The 17581-nt window shown below is 40.4% G+C and overlaps 1 protein-coding gene across 1 annotated transcript; it reads left to right on the top strand.

Annotated features, from left to right (window-relative positions):
* The first annotated feature begins 311 nt into the window (after positions 1 to 311).
* Positions 312 to 10096, top strand: LOC119732535 (proton-coupled folate transporter-like). The gene is made up of 7 exons (XM_038206093.1): positions 312 to 504; positions 1400 to 2135; positions 3310 to 3586; positions 4105 to 4236; positions 4964 to 5047; positions 5713 to 5869; positions 7594 to 10096. Exons 2-7 carry the CDS (start codon positions 1407 to 1409, stop codon positions 7685 to 7687), a joined length of 1473 nt encoding a protein of 490 aa, XP_038062021.1. The 5' UTR covers positions 312 to 504; positions 1400 to 1406; the 3' UTR covers positions 7688 to 10096.
* The last annotated feature ends 7485 nt before the right edge of the window (positions 10097 to 17581 follow it).

Below are 17581 nucleotides of genomic sequence, written 5' to 3'. Positions count from 1 at the left end.
ATAATAATGAAAAAGACAGCGCATATAGGAGATGTACGGCTATATAAAACGCTTCAGGTATTATTGCACGGATCGTTTGCAGACCGGCTCTTTTCTTTTATGTACAATGGTTCCCACGTAGTTTTACATTTGGTGGTACATTGTACCAGCAACTATACAAGGACTAAAAGAAAAGATGTTGACAGGCCCAACACTTTAATAGATTTGTACAACATATCCGATGGTAGATGTGCGGGTATGGAACGCGCATCGTGTTGTAAAAATCACTGCTGGGGAGATGAGGCCAGCTTGAATGAAATCAGACAAATATCGGATATAATAGATTTGGTTTGATTGTACAGTATATACATGTACGTGGAGTTTTATTGCTACTAGGCCTATACGGGCATACCCGAGAGCAAGTTCCGTTTTGGAAAGCACATTTTGCACTAGTGTGTTTAAAGGATCGCCTTCTGAAGTGCATGGTATTCATCTTCGTTACTTGCTGCTCTTCTTGCTCCTAAAGGTAAGTGGTAAACTTGTCTTTTTAAGGTGCATTTTTTTGCAGTTTTTAATTACACAGTTGCTCGAAATTTTAAGTAGACCTGTTGAAGTGTCCACTCAGTGGATCAATACTTTGGGGCCCATATGTTGAGAAAACAGGGGGAAAAGGAATGGAGCTATTTGTAGTTTTTGAAAAATGTAGCCGTAGGCGCCCTGATTTGAAACCACCTTCAATGTTAGCTTTTTTCAAAAGGATACCATTTGAGGAAGAATAATTTCACAGGGTATTTGATATCAGTTCTATCTTCACTTTGTGCTGCCATTAAATTGGTGGGTATTCTCCCGGGTGATTACAGATGATCCAATGTTTCTTTAAGTATATACATGTATAATAACATTCAAGTCATTGTCTCTCCTAAGAATATCTCCTGTCATGTAACTTTCTCTTCTAGCACATTCAATGTTCAGTCCAGCTATACATAGAACGGCAGTTAGGTGATGGCATTGTGCCTTTGATACAAGCGTGGAATCGGCACACAGCCAGAGTATGTCACGAGAAAGATATTTGGCTATAGGGCCATCGCAGATTTGTCCTTTGGAAAAAAAATACATGTATAGGTAGAATAACAAGCAATGGCAGCCATTTTGAAAATTGCTTGTTATTCTACCCGTATTTTTTTTCAAAGCACAAATCTGCGATGACCGTATAGCCAAAAATCTTTCTCATGACACACTCTGACTGTGCGCCAAATTCCATGTTTGTGTCGTCAAAGGCACAATTCGCCCATATATTTCCTTTATCTGCCCACTAAAATTGTTCCAGCATGCATTTTAGGTATAGGTCTATGTTAAACTCCTACGTCGCTGTGATACTCGGGATTATTCGTGCCACGGATATTTGTGTTTGTCTTTCTTTAGAAAAAATGGCAGAAGGCGGGAAAAACCTCGGACAGTTGTTGCCGCTCAAGCTTGTGCTGACAATCTATGCCTTTCTGAGCGGGCTTGTGTTCGGCGCAATATTCACCGCCTCTCTGCAAGCGCTGCGGTTTCTTGTCTCCAACGAGCTTGGTTACGGGGAGGGAGACGACAAGATGGCGTCGATGGGGCACAACAGCCCGTGCTCGGCCCTAAACGATACCTACGCAAACAACGCCTCAGCCGCTGCCAACGTGGAAGTCCAAGAACGGACAGCTCTGCTGGCGACTGTCACATCCATCGTGGGAAACATACCGAGCGCGGCGGTGACCATTCTCGCATCCGCACGAATGGACTCGGACAGCGCCAATGAGAAAAGCATTCAGCTTCTACCGTGTGTCGGTGTTACCCTCCATATGGCAATCTACATCATAATCATGCAGTTCACTCTATCGCCCTGGTTTGCACTAATACCAATTTTCATCTTGGGTATAAGTGGGAGTTTTTTCCTCCAATTTGCAACGATGCTAAAATACCTGGGGAAAATTACAGATGAACAAGACCGCTCGTCCAACTTGTTGCTTTTGGCAATGTTCAACTTCGGTGCACAAGGGATCGCACAAATTGGCATCGGCTATCTGATAGAGGGCGCTGGCTTCACGATGACTTTCACCATCTTGTTCCTGATATGCGCACTGACAACTGTCTTTGTATTCTTATTCCTGCCCAATACTGAGGTAAGATTGGATACTAACTTGGGGAGCAAATTACCTCGAATGGAGTTAGTAGTTTTTGGTAAACAGTAGGCCTAGAGCATTTTTGCCAAATTGTTCATTTGACACAGAATTTATGTTAAAATGCAGCGTCAATTAGCTTTACGTTTGTAATTATGACTGTCGGCCTACCGTTTCCTCGAATTCAAAATCAATTGCCGTCAGTGCTATTTTAGCAAACAAAAATTGGAATAGGCAACAAGTACAGAAGAATTGTCGAGGAAAGATATCTTCAGCACAAAAAATAAACGAACAAACAAAACTGACATTCAGGCCTAACGTATCGTTCAACTAATCTACCTCATTCCCGATGTCACTGTGTCAAACAGTACACGCTTCAACTACCTGTTCATAGTCATTATTAGGTTGAAAATAAATGACGAACTGGGGACGACGTTCTTCCATTACAATAGTTTTTCTTTTACAATAAGCCAACTTCGTTCCCATGAGTATGAACCATTGATCTCCATACCTTTTAATAGAGATCGATGGTATAATCTTACTGCGCCATGTTGATTCCCACCATGCCTTGCGCGATCTTGAAGGAATTGGTGCCAATGAACTTGAGTCATGGGCCAAGTTCGGGCAAGGACCATTAGTCGACTAGTGGTTGATTTGTGACGTACCTTACGCCTGCGCACTGATAGCAACGTGCGAACGTCTCTAGTCAAACGCTGGTCAAATTGTCATCGCAAAACTTCTGGATCCTGGCTCTCTGCTAGCGTTATGAATGCGCGCGGCTATGGTTACCAGCGAAGCAACCAACCCCAGTAGGTTGGTTCCAAATAGTCGACTAGCGTAGTTAACCATCGTCGACTAGACAGAGTTCGGGCAAGCGTTAGTCGACGAATGGTTAACTATAGTCCTTGCGCGAACTTGCCCGAGGTTGACATAACGCCAGTTAGGTATTTCAACTGCGCAAACGCACAATGATATGGGTCACAGGTCTTTCGAGATAATCGAACGCTCATCAAAGGCGCATGGACGTGCCAGGAGACGGGCGCCTGACCTAACTTGACCTTTGACCTGACTACTACTTCATGGCGACACCGAACTGGCTTGTTACTCTTTCCAAGTTATATATGCAAGGATTTATTTTTAGCCCTAATCTTTCAATGATATCCTTTCTACTGTACAGTCAAATGCATCACCAACGGATGGCACTGACAATGACGTAGGCACGACGTCACGCCTGCCGTCGCTGTGCACACACACGCTGGCCGTCTTCAAAGATCCGGACACGGGTAAATGGAACAGCGGCCTTATCGTCAGCGCCCTCGCTATGTTCCTCTACTCCCAGATCTCCTTCTACTTCCTGGCCATACTGCAGATCGTAGCGTTGGGGGAGCCCTTTTGTTGGTCCCCCAGTTTGATTGGATACTTTTCTGCAGCAAAACTAATCGGTGTTGCAATTGGTAAGTGCAGGTAGCATAGACCTTTCTTTTGTTTGCAAACATTGGCGCCATTTTGTATGAGCTGCCGTAAGCGCATAAATTGAAGCCGTGGTAGCATATTTTTTCCAAAAAGTCCTCATAACGCCATCAACACATGGTAAAAAGACATATGTGGGAATTATTTTGTAGCTTTGTTAAAAATGTTGTATTTTCAAGTATCAATTAATATTTTGGTGATCTGTAATAACTCTTCTTCATTTTTGCAGTGTTGGACCTTCCATAGTTTTGCAGGCCGCCGTTGGCAAAAATGCAGTTTGCCAACAGAAAGGTCTATAGACGCAACTGTACAATACAACATGACACAAATTACACCAAACTACCAAACAATTCGACAAAAAAAACACTTTACAAAAAAGCGTCACAAAAGACATATAAAATAGGCGTCACAGAAAGTTCACAAAACTGACAAACACTTTTGAGTAATCTTTTCCTTTACTTTGCTGGAGGCTTTCTAATCCGATTTTGAATTCTTTGTATAGGTATGACACTAGGTACTAAGATTCTACGGACTTGGTTCGATGACAATGGTTTGATACAGATCGGTTTCATATCCATGGTGATCAGCACAGTCATCCCAATCTATGCAAGGACCGATGCGGGACTTTTCCTAGGTAATAATTATTTCCTGAATAGATCACGTGCCCTATGACGTCATGCTGACAGGCAAGCACCTGGCAATCTCAGCATTCAAGCATCTCTTGTTATTTGGCCCACAGTACGTGTCAACAAATTTAACCAATCACATTTCAGGAGTTATACATGCACAGTGCAGAAAAGAACCATTTACGGAAAGTAGGCATCACGTGATCACAGCATCCAATTTCTAAACAACTGTCACATAGTCTACAGGTGTGAACGGGATACCAATGAAAACATATATTAGCCTAATGTGCACACCACTTTTCACTGGTTGCGATCGATGAGTTACCATTCAACACCCTATTAGACCCAAGAACCATTGAATGTTCAGTAAATACGTATGGGATCTAAAACGAGGCGATTTTTGTAAGATTAAGCTCCCGGATGTCCGCGCAAACCTGGTCTTAAAGCGTAGCACGCAATAGACTTTTATCATGCTGCCACCATTTCATTCATGTTCCCTGTATCCAATAACAGAAGTGAATGATAATTTTTTTTTGTGCCAGAAGGAACCAGACTATATTTCCTTCTAGCCTCGGTTTGGTTGCATTGATTTGAATGGGGGGAAAAACAAGATAGCCGAAACATGATAATGGTCCATGATGAAAGTGTTGCTTATAATATAGGCAAGCATGCACGACGAACTCGCCAACCTTCCCCCTTATGTTCAGTTTTTCGCTTTGTATCACCCTTTCGCAGTGGTTGTTTTTGGTGCATTCCGTATGATACCTGGCCCGATTCTAACCGCTAACGTATCCAAAATGGTGAAGAAAAACAGCATGGGTGAGTGATATTCTTTTCATTTCAATAATTAGGCCCAAAAAAATGCTCGGTCTCTGCATGGTCAGACCAAAGCTCCGGCATTGATGCGGCGACGTGGCTTTTTTGTTTTTTGTTTGTTTGTTTTTTCAAGCTTAAATTGTACAGACAAGGTGGGGTACTATTTCCTTTTTTTGTTTTGGTGTACATTGGTACCCTCCATAATTTGCCTTGGTACCCTCGATCATTTGCCTTGGTGCAATTTCCCATTACTTGGTGCTCTTTGGTAAAAAAAAAAAATGAGGAGGTGCGGCAATAGAGGGCGCTGTTGGAGCTACTACGGAACATTTTAGAAAAAAAGTTGCCGCACATGATTAAAATCGACGCGCGCGCTGACCAGAGTCGACCGACTTTTTTTTTTGCCTTACTAAAATATTGGCAAGTAAACCTCAAGAATATGTACGTAAACATACCATTAATGTCCATTAGGGTTCATCATAAGGGCAAATCTTACTGTACAATAATGCGCGTGCATTGAGGCTATTTAATTTAGTTGACTTTGATGACGCAGGCGCAACATTTGTTATTGACGCATGCGCATTAATTAGGCTATGCATACTACAGAACAATGACTGGATTATTGATTGGGTGCGTTCTTTTCTTTCCTTTGATGTGTTCTTCGTGTTCAGGGAGCGTGTTCGGAGTGACAATGGCTATAGAATGTTTGGCATCCCTTATGGGTCCTACGGTGTTCGGCACTGTCTACGAAGCTACTGTTGAAGATAACCCTCACCTGGTTTTTAGGCTTATGGCTGGCATGACCGCAATACCATCTGCCCTAATATTGTAAGTTCGAAAGACAGTTATCCATGCTAATCAAGAATGACCAAAGTACTGTATCTCGTCCACATGTTCAATAAATCTCTGCAAGTCCAAAAATTTGGGACTCTCAATACTGTGTATGAGAGGTACTTAAGGCATTGAAAACATGCAAAACAAGAGAATAGACTGGCACCCAAAGCAACCAGTCCAACACAGCTTCAGTACTGCATCAATCAACCATGCCAAAAGAATCTAAGAGACATGTGGCATGAAGCGGGAACTAGTCTCAATTACACATTTCTCCATATGGGTCTCTGCCAATGTTTGCTCAAGAACTTTCTTGTAAACTTACCAACCGACGACAGATAAAAGCATCGTTTTCCAGGCCCTGTAGACGTCCTGTCCACCCATGTTATGTTGTGAAAAGCCGAGCCCGCAAAGAATGCACGTACAGGCTGTGATATAAGTACGTGAACACTTGCACACTTTTTCATGAATCGTTGAAGACATGTTCAACTCCGCCAATACAGAGGGCGCACTATAGACATGGGTGCACTATGGTGCACCCCAAGCTTTTCCCCTGGACACCATGATAAAATGCCCGTACTTCAAAATCCTTTTAAAAGTACACAAAACTCTCACAGGTGTTCAGGCTGCACAGAAAAATCACGATCAACATGTCATCTTTCATTTTTTTGTCTTCAATTTTTGGTGGGTTGACCATTGACTTTTCGAGAAATTCTCACCCTAAGAAGACCACCCTTAAAACGAGTGATGTTTCCCAAACTCGAAAAGTAGCCAGCTTGAAAAAGGATACCTTCACAACATGGCTGAAAATAGCGCATCTTTCGAGCCTAATTACATTCAAAGTGCTCAGAATTGGAAGCTCCAAGTCCAGGCCAGATCGAGGGGCATGGCCATATTTCTTCAATTCCCCAATTCCATGGCTCTCAGAACTCTCAATAATATAGAACAATTTGAGTATAAAACTTTTTCATTACTTGGCGAACGGATTTTTGGTCTATTTACTGGGATGCACCCTTTAAACCGTGGCGTATCTCTCGAAGGGTGCAACCCGGTAAATAGGACATTAATCCGTCCGCCGAGCTCAAAAGTCATACATTCAAATTATTCAAATTAGTCTATATTGGAGAGTTATGAGAGCCGTGGAATTAGAGAATTGCAGATAATGGCACTGCACCTCTGGCCTGGACTGAGTCATTTGGATGCAGAAGTGGCGCTATTTAACCATGTTGTGAAGCTCTTCATAAAAAATGGCTACTTTTCCAGTTTGGGAAATATCATTGGTTTTAGTGGTGGTCTTGTTTCCGTGAGAATATCTCAAAAAGTCATTGGTCAACCCACCAAAACTTCAACAGAAAATGAAAGACGACATGTTGATCATCATTGTTCTGTGTCGCCTGAACTCCTGTGAGAGTTTTTGGTTACTTAATAAGAATATTGAACGTACATGTAATGGGATTTATTACTGGTCTCTATGGGAATGTAAATGCTTTGGGTGCACCCATAAACCGAGGCATCGCTCTCGAAGCATGACCAAAAAAACCGCATGTGTATTCACTATTCAAGACAGTTTCGTTGTAGCATGGAGGAAGACGCCGCCACGCCACCGTTTAGTACTGCACGATATCAGTATGACGAAATATGCAAATCAGTACCCACAGCCGTTGTGTTTGACAAGCGTTTACCGAAGCTTTCGTTTTGTTCTTGTTTTTTTTTAATCACAGATGTTTGCAATGCTGGGAATGCACGTCGGGAGCTGCTAATTACCGAGAAGGTGGCGATGATACGCTACTTCCAAGCTCCTCCTCAAATAAGTGATAGGCACAGATCCTATAGGATCTTTAGTGATGGGTCTTAAGAATATATACGCATGAAACAGTAGAGGGCGCTGTGACCAATCAGGGACATTTTTCAACGAATGAGGGCGCTGTCGCGACGCCGTTCAATTTTTTTCATCGATGAATATTTTGCAGATATATATACACTTTAACTAATTATAAAATTGAACATTCTTTAGGTTTTAGATTGGAGTCGGCTAAATTGCTTCACATAAAAGTAATATTTGTTCTGTTTGTAGACCCTCATTCGCTGAAAACAATGGCATATATTATTCAGTGTACGTGCGCGGGAACTGCGTGCGCTTTGAGTGTTATCTGATTGGAACATCTACGCCAGTATCTTCGCAAGATTGACGCAGTTTTATTACTTTAATTTGATGGATAGTTAATATCAGAATCAGGTACAAATAACTGAAAAGTTTGATGTTATGAAATTAATGATCACCAGTTTGAACACGGGATGTTATTGAATTCCTCAGGGATGTAGACGTACAGCTTGATAATCTTAATTCAAAATTGTATCAGACAATGAATATATCATATTGCAGACAGATGAGGGCGCTGGTCTGACACTTTTACTTGGAAGAAAACGATATGAATGATTTAAATGGCCATTAAGAACTTGTAGGTTTTCTTTGAGTGTCCGTTGAAAATGGTGAATCGGGCAAAGTTTGACGGCCCGATCTGTCAAAGTTGTTTATTAGTATTGCGTAAAAATTATACCATAATTTTTTGTGTAAAAGGTCTTAACTGTTACATGCCAATGTTAAGCAATCACTCAAAAGTTGCTGCCTGTAATATTTCATTGGTTCAAAGTTATGTGAGTTTGTTATAATAAAAAGAATATACTGTTAACATTATATAATGGCGCTCAAATTAGTGATTTATATCACTCACTAGTGATTTAAAATCTAAATTTGGTTTAAAGTGAAAGGAAAATTTAAGTTAAAATCACGCTTTTGCTTCCAGCTGGTTAGTATCTTAATCTCTAGTTCTACTCCAAGGAACAATTCGAACATCCGATGGTCGACTGCATGGTTGTCATGCAACGGCCACCGTTAACCTGTTAACAAAAAAAAACACTTTTTTATCATGTACTATTCTGGTAGAGTGCGCTTTTCTTATATTCAGATGTGCAAATATTAACTCTTTTTTTTTCAAGTATTGTATTCTGATATTTGTATGTATGATGGTAAATGTTTTAGTAAATTTGTAAATCTGATTTTTTGTTTTTAATTTGTACCATTGTGACAATTTAGCCTCTGGCTACAAACACAATGATTAATAAACCAGAATAATAATAATAAAAAAAGACATAATATGGCGCGTGCTTGCGCCCTATACTGATATGCGAGTCGATCAGTCAGTGTGCGAGAACTATTATATGCGGGTCCTCTGGAACCAGTACAAACAAAAGACAAATTCTTTAAAACTGCTAAGTCGCTTTTTTTTAAGCGTTTGCTCCATTTTATTTATGCAGATGACAGTAAATATTTAAAATAATTATCAAGATTTTCTTTACCCGGGATAGCCCCAACAGTCCTGAATCCTCCAATTTCAATATGATTTTGCACACCCCCTATGGAGTTAGGGTTAAGAATTTGGGGATTACAAACAAAATATATGTGATGTTTCAAGTCTTACTCCAAAATGTCGACCAGAAATTGGCATGCACCCGAGAAAAACTTATAATCACTTGAACCAACCTCTATTATGGACAGAATCATTTATGGCGCTTTTAGTCAGGCAGGTTGGTGCATATGATATAATTGCTTAAAGCACAATAAATATATTCAAGTTAATATTAAAAGAGTCCAGTTCAGAGTGTGCCTAATATATTTATCTATAAGCTTTCAGTCCTGGACTTTGTGGTCGCATTTTTACTGACAATTTATTCATTGTGTGCAATTTAACTGTTTTAGCTTAACACTGTTTTAATTTTTTACATATTTTTAATTATCCATTTTGTAAATGACTTTTCGGTGTGGGCTAAATGAAATACAATAAAAGGAATAAAATACCATTAATTCTTCAACTTGCTCTTTAAAATCAGGACTTTTATAAACAGAAATGTTTCACTAAATCCAATCATTTTTGCAACTGACTGAATAGCAAAAAGATTTGCCACAATGTTGACGTCATTATATACTGCAATTAACTAATATAAATCATGTTGTTTAATTTCTAAGCCATTAAAGAACCATACACTTTAAATAATATAATTTTTTATTATTAATTTCTATCAACACCTCGTTTCATATTCCCATATCTTTAGATTACTAAAAGAATGAATTTTTTTTTTTAGTAAGATAACTCATAAAATGTAAGAGTCAAATAATACTCGGACTTTTTCGTTAGATCAGATTTCTTAAGATCTAAAATATTGTGTTTTTAAAAAAATGAAAGAAAAACTTACCAATATATAATAAATTGTTATGAAATGCTTCTAGCCTTCCACAGTAAAAATGTTCAATACGCAAGAACTAAACAAAAAAATCACATCGACATTATTTCGATTTCAAAATCTATAGGTGTATACTCCCTTTATATACTGGAAGAAAATTATCAAGACAAAAACACATAAAATGCGTGGACAGAACTTTAAAACGGCGGTTGTGTTTAAAATTCCGTAACTTGAAAAGTACATCAGTGATTTGAATTATTCTTGTACTAAAAAAAAAGCTTATGAATCTGGCTTTCATATCCGAGAGTTTGAAAGTGCTACGTGCAGAACTTTACTAAAACAATGGTCCCGACATTTTGGGTTTCGTTGTGGGTTTTTTTCACTATCACTCACTACATGATATAGATATCAATCCTTAATTTAAATCTTCAAACATATTTAAATTAATATTGATTTCGAAGTGAAATATTTTCTCTTTGAGTCGACAAATTATAATAGGACTTTATGTTCTTTTGAAGTTTAACCATCAACAGCATCCTAATGAACAACTTCCATGGCACACTTGCAGAGCCGACAAAGCTTTCTTCATCCCCCAATCGAGCTGTGTCATGTTCATGACCTTGGAATCGCCCATGACGTCATGCCGGTCTCCATGGTAATGATTCATCCTCAGTAATTCTGCATCCGGGGTGAACCGCTCGAAACCCTTCCGGAACTCGGCGTTGTGAACCCTGATGATGCTTACTGCTCTGGACAGATAAACGTGTTTGGTTCTGTGAGGAAGAAACGGCTGTCTGGTTCGCCGCCAAAATCGGTCAACCAGGAACGGATGTTCTGTGGCATTCTGGGATTTACCCATGAACACAAAACTCTGGAAGGTAAACTGGGCGATCGGTTTGCCTCCCTTCTTACCCTGAAGAATCTTCCGGATGATGCGCGCCAAGAAGCCTGGATGTCTATCTGTGGCACTGTACGGGTACTCATCGATGTCCATGACGAGCTGCCAGACGTAGTGATGTCCAAACTGCTGCCAGCAGTCGTTGTAGGCCGGTATCTGCGTGGCGCCGTCTCGACTGCGGATGTTCGGTACAGTTCTATGGCTCCAGTCAACGTAGGTCACGAAGCCGAGCTCAATGAAGCAGCGCAGGTTTTCTCTCTGGGATTCATTCTTGTACAGGTAGGAGTCGTACACGTAGACGTGCTCCACGCCTGCCCAGCTGAGATACTGCAGCCAGTGCACCAGGTCTCTGGCTGTAGCCTGGCCGATGTCGTAGGCGAAGATCCGCACCACCAGGACGGCGGTCAGGAAGTACTTTTCCGCCATCAAGTTCTGGTTGTTCACGTTCATATGTAACTCGGAGCTGTTGAGGGGTATTTTATAAGGGTCACCCCGCCCCGAGCACCACCAGTGCTTGACGTCGGGTGCTCTGGAGGGCGCGCTGCGGGTCTTCGGTTTGGAGTTTTCTGATCTGGTGTGTCTGGAGTCTCCCTTGTGCGTACCCCATCCTTCCTCGACCAGGTACGTCCACGAGAAGAAAACCCCGATGCCAACAGCCAGCAGAAGGAACATTCGGGAGCGGGAAATTCTCTTCATTTCGCCCATGTTAGCTTGCACTAAAAACAAACCACTGCCGTTCGGACTCAACTTCAGCGAATTTTGCGTCTGTTTTTGTTGCCGTCTTTCACGACTGTGTCTATACTATATACGGTCTGAATGTTGATATCCCCGCGTGTTTTACACGTGCACGTGATGCTGTTATGGCCACTAGCCAATCAAAACCTCTGGTTCACAGGCTCCGCCCATTAACCCCACCCCGCTTAAAATCATTAAAATATTTTCTTTTCTTTGTCCACTGGCGTTGATCCAACGAGAAAGAATGAGCGCCCTTTCTCATCTAAATAGAAAATGCCATTCATTTTCATTCATTAAAGTCGGTCACACAGTACAGGTGTGTATGTGGTAGTCAAAAGTGTGCTTTGCAACCGCCCCTCTTCTAAATTCCGACACGTAGTCGAGAAAGAACAGAAATTATGGTGCATAAATCCCTCCTATATGGACGTGCTTACAAATAAAATCAAAAGGCTCCTTTTGGAACCACTGGGGAAAATATAACCGTGTGCTTCGGGGTACCCTTCCACCAACTTATTTGAATCGCGTCTGGCTTCGCCGTGGCTGAATCGCGGAAAGTGGCCCTGCTAATTTCTTTCGCCCTCGTGCGCACGGGACGAAAGCAATTATTAAAAGTTTTTATTCTGTTCCCCAAAAATCCACCTAGGCCAGAAAGTAATGACTATAACTTAATTAGGGGCTTTTCTAAATAAATAAAGCAACAAATCCTGGAGAAATTGAGAGAAAATGACATGAATATTTGGCCCCCTGTACATTTTCAATGGACGCTTTCGCTTCTTGCCGCCAGGCCCATTTATGCGCATGCGTGCATAATTATGAATTTATTAGTAAAAACGTCCGGTGTTCCGCATTCAAACAGTCGAAAATGTGTTTGTATGCAGGCTAGTAAAAAAAAAATACCAAGTGGTACAACCCGGGGGGAGGGGGACACCACATTTGGGGGCGCTGTACGTGCGAGATACGGAGGTACATCTTATGTGTACTTGCGCGCTTACGCGCCTTAACCTTACATCAAACCGGCTGGTTAACAGCGTTTTAAAAAAATCCCCGTTTTTTTCAGTGCTATTTAATACATTCTGGTTGTTTGGAAATGCAAAAAAATGCCTCAAAATCCGCATATTTTCCTCATCACGAAAAAGGCGTGGGGGAATGATCCAACAGCCCCCCCCCCCGGTCAAAAAGTGGGGGATATGTACATGTACAGGGCGTTTCAAAAAAAAAAGGAAACCGAGCTTATTTTGTTGATTTCTCGGGTATGACTAATTATTTAGGAAAATGGTAACCGCCATCTGTCACATAACCATGTCTTCTTCTTTTTTGACACCACGAACTCCATTTTACCGTCACGTATGACTGAGCACCAAGTGATTTAACTGACATGCCAGAAATGGCCTTGTACCACATGCACCGTAAGACCACTTGACAGTCATCAGAGAGAGAGAGAGAGACGTTATCAGGAATGCGTTAATCTGTTCTTCACAAAACCAAGGTTTGCCATGACACTATCTTAATAAATGTTCAGAAGGCTTTTAAACCTTCACAAAATGTCGACGGCCAAAAAAGTCAGAAATTCATCAAATTCTCTTTAAAATCAACAGCAACAATCACCCGTAAAGTGGGAATAAAGATAGTATTCTTCTGAATTTGTGCAAACAAAAGACGTTTATTATAAATCAAGCTACGGTTGTTCATTGCATGCGAGATAAATTCCCTTCATTGGTTTAAATATAAGATTATAAACTAATGAAAAATAAATGTGCATCAGAAATTCATTTTGAAAAAGAAATTAACAATAATAATGAAAATGAGATTAAATAAATGACAATAAATTAGAATTGTTTGTATGGAGACTAGACTGGCAAAAAAACAACAACAATTTTCACTTCTTTGGCAAATTTACCGGTTGAACCCCCCCCCCCCCCCCATCATTATTTCATTCTGTACGTTTCTTATTTCTTGGTGTTGGTGGTTTTATGTGTGTGTTCTTTGTGTACAATAAGTCTCTGCGAGTTTTCTTAACTGTCACAGCATGAACTTGAAACTTTGAACAAACGTCAACCTTGATCCCGAAATGTGCATAATAATACCGTAACATCATTATGGTGCCAACAGGTTTCAAACTACAAACAATACTAAATCAAAAAGTGACATTTCCATTCACACCTATGAACCGAATGAACAATTATGTTTATACTTTGCAATCTGATTGACCATACCTTTAAGCCGTTTTTAGTTGGGACAAAACGTGAAGTCGCTTGACCTTACTTCCGGGGTTACCAAAAGGTCAATTTAAGGTAAGTTCAAAAGGCCGAAAGAAGCGTAAATATTAAAACAAACGGTTCAAAGATTGAAGATGAGACCTTAAACATGAACCTTTGTCCGAAATGTGGTCTTTTTGTGCCGCCATCATGACGCAATTAAATACCAAATTACCAGCGATATAAGGTCAAAAAAGTTACAAAATACTTTGTAAATACAATGTATAACTTTTGAGCTGAATTGAGTGTCGTGTTCATGTTTTGTGAGGTGGTAGATATTACCTTGAGCAAATATGTTTATGCCTGGGTACATATACTGAAATCTGTATCCTTGTGGAGTCATTTCTTTGTTCGCGTTTAAAAGTTTCGAGTTTGAAAGTGAAGTTTCAAAATGCTCCTATTATTAACCAGAATTAATTTCCTGGGATGGGCTGGAATTCGGACTTAATATCCCTTACAAAAATACATCAATTTGCGACTGATCAATACACCTTGGAAATTCCTACTTTTTGAGTAAAATCCATATACATGTACTCTATTTCTTGTTAAACCATTGCTATGACGTCACACTATTGTTAAAAGTGTGGATTCGGATTTACGAATCTCTTACACTGGTCACAAAGTGTGGATTCGGAACGACGAATCTTTAGTAAAGTGTGGATTCGAAATTCCGAATCCACACTTTGAACACGTCAGACAATAATGTTCTCCATAATGAGCATGAATAGGACCGTCTGCGTGAAAATTTGCTTTCCGAAAATTACCAATGCATCTTCACTGTCAGATTCTCCGCCGTCTCTGCAAAATCTACTTTTAGTCAGAAAGAAATCGTCGTCTGTACTATCCATTTTCACGTAAGGAGCCTATACACACAAAATGACATGGTTGTACGGGTGTGGCGATACACATGCTAAACACGCCAGGAAAAAATGTTGCAACCTGCCGCCACTTTCGCGCTTGTGTACAAAGTCTATGGAGAGTCATTTCAAGTATTTCCTAACAAAATTGGAAACATTTTGCAGTCCCAGATTCATGTCTTATCGTCATTTTTGCAATGAATGACCTTCATTGAGATGATATATGAAGAAAAAAGTGGCGTCAGGTTGCAACATTCTTTCCAACACTTCTGTTGACGCAATGGTCGAAGAATACATTCGCAAGTGTGGATTCTTAATTTACGAATTCACTCGGAGCTTCGCGCCTCGTGAATTCTTAAATTACGAATCCACACTTGCGAGTGTATTCTCCTTAACATACCGTGGGGATTATTCACCTATAGAAATTGCCCCGTGGAGACGTAAACAATCTTTTGTTCCCTATTATGCACACGTCTCTACACGGGGTACCGTGCACCAGATCACAAAACCAGTTGGCCTTTACCTCAGGGGTTAAGGGAAGTACAATGATAAATACCTTGAAAACACAGCTACAATCAAAAGAGCCCACATTACAAAACTGTCCAAGATTGTTGCTTACATCACAAACTAACATCAGAAAAAAATACGACGAAATTTGAAGCGTACTTATTTTCGTAATTCCAAGTCAGCGGTCATTGCATTGCGCATTTTTTCTATGCTTCATGCTACGATTTCTGTTACATTTTATAAAAAGGAGGCCATCAAACGAGCTTTGATATGATGTACGATTTGGCTTTGTAGGTGCTATTGTTTTGGAGACCCAAATAGTTAAAGTTCGGATATCATGCTAATTAGTCGAAAGTTCGTTGACCCGTATCTCAAAACCTAACGAGACCAATTACAAAATATTTCTGAGTTCTGGGGGTTTCTCATCACACCAAATATCGTTTTAATTTGTGAGGGTCGAGTGAAAAATTGCGTTGAATTGACACGGAATGACCCATTCATTGATATTAGACAACAATGCTAGGCATCCGAATGCTATGACGTCGTCAAAAGTGTAATGTCAATCAATACAATGTACATACAATAAACGCGCGTGCAATTCGAAAAAAACAACAACATAACTTTCCTTTTCTTACTGGCTTTGGTCAAATGAAAAAAAATGCTTAAAGGGCTCATGATATGAATTTTACCCGGGAACATATTTTGTGCAAATTTCTACTCCTCTTAAATGTATGAAAACTTTGTGACGTCCCTGTTTGGTTAATTTGATTGAAAAGTGTACTTCCTTAACTTACATTTAAAAAGAATTTTAAACTGGGTTCAAACCATAGAGCTATAGGCCCCTATTGTGATTTAATAAAGCTCTTGGTTTTGGAAAGTTCAAGTAAATTTTCAACCAATTTCGTATTGGAAACAGAAATACATTTTAATTATATTTGGATTAGATCCGTCAGTTATCTCTTAAAATCAAGCACAATTTGTGAGTGAGGCGTTTTAAACAAATAATACCGGTGTCTTATATAGCTTTACCAACAATATTAAGTACTCAAGGCGCTCGTAAAACAAGTACTTACTGATTTAACTCGTGGTATAGTAAAAGTAGCCTCCCTCGGTGATCCATGGAGCATTATATTTTCCAGAGGCGAAGAAATGCTCCATGGATGGCCTCGGGAGACTAGTGTTACTATACACGACAATATTTTGTATACTATTGCAATCTTGAGTTTTTAAAACTGTTACTATTATTATTGTTGCATTTTTTTAAACTGTTAATATTTTTATTTAATTATTATATCCATACCCGCTGTTACGACCGTTATCAACAACATCCTAATGGGCATCGTTCGTGGCACGTCTCTAAGGCTGAGACAGCCGTTGCCATCCCCCTATCTACTTCAGTTTTCGCCTTATGTCTTTCTCCATGGTAGTGATTCAGTCGAAGTACGTTGTACTTTGGAAAGAAGCCCACATAACCTTTTCGCAGATGAGGCTTGTGCACCATCGGTTTCCTAACAGCCTTGGACAGGAAAATCGGTTTGACGGTCTGCGAGCTCCATGGTTTCAAGATGCGCCGCCATTGTCTGTCGATCAAGAGAGGGTGTTCTGTGTCGTTCAAGGGTTTACCGAGGAACAGGAAATTCTGCATGAAAATCTGTCCCATGTTCCTTTTTTGCTCACGTCTGATCTGCTTGATGATGCGACTCAGGAATCCCGGAGCCTGATCCTTAGGGCCAAATGGATATTCGTCGATATCTATAGAGGTCTGCCAGATATATTCATGGCCGTATTTGTCGAGACAGTCTTGATAAGCTTCCTGCTGGCCTACATAAGGTTTATTCGGTACCGCCGTGTGGCTCCAGTTCACGTAGGTCACGAAGCCGTTCTCGACGAAGCATCGAAGATTTTCTCTCTGAGATTCATTTTTGTAGAGATAGGAATCGTAAACGTAGACATGTTCCACGCCGGCGTAGCTGAGATACTGCAACCACTGCACCATCTCTCTAATGGTAAACTTGATGACATCGCCGGCGTAAATTCGGACCTTTACCACCGCGGTTAGAAAGTATTTCGTCCCGTTGGAATCTCCTCTGCGATCCCGACATGAGCACCAATCTCGGCTGATATTTCCTCTAGCGAGAGCCCCCACTTCAGTTGCATTTTCTAGTTGCATCACATGAGTTCTTGAGTTGTTCATGTTACGGTTAGGGCTGGTAGTGGT

Source organism: Patiria miniata, unplaced genomic scaffold, assembly GCF_015706575.1.
Source record: "Patiria miniata isolate m_02_andy unplaced genomic scaffold, ASM1570657v1 HiC_scaffold_24, whole genome shotgun sequence".
Taxonomy (NCBI): domain Eukaryota; kingdom Metazoa; phylum Echinodermata; class Asteroidea; order Valvatida; family Asterinidae; genus Patiria; species Patiria miniata.
Note: the sequence above shows the minus strand (reverse complement) of the source record. Positions and strands in the feature narration are given on the sequence as shown.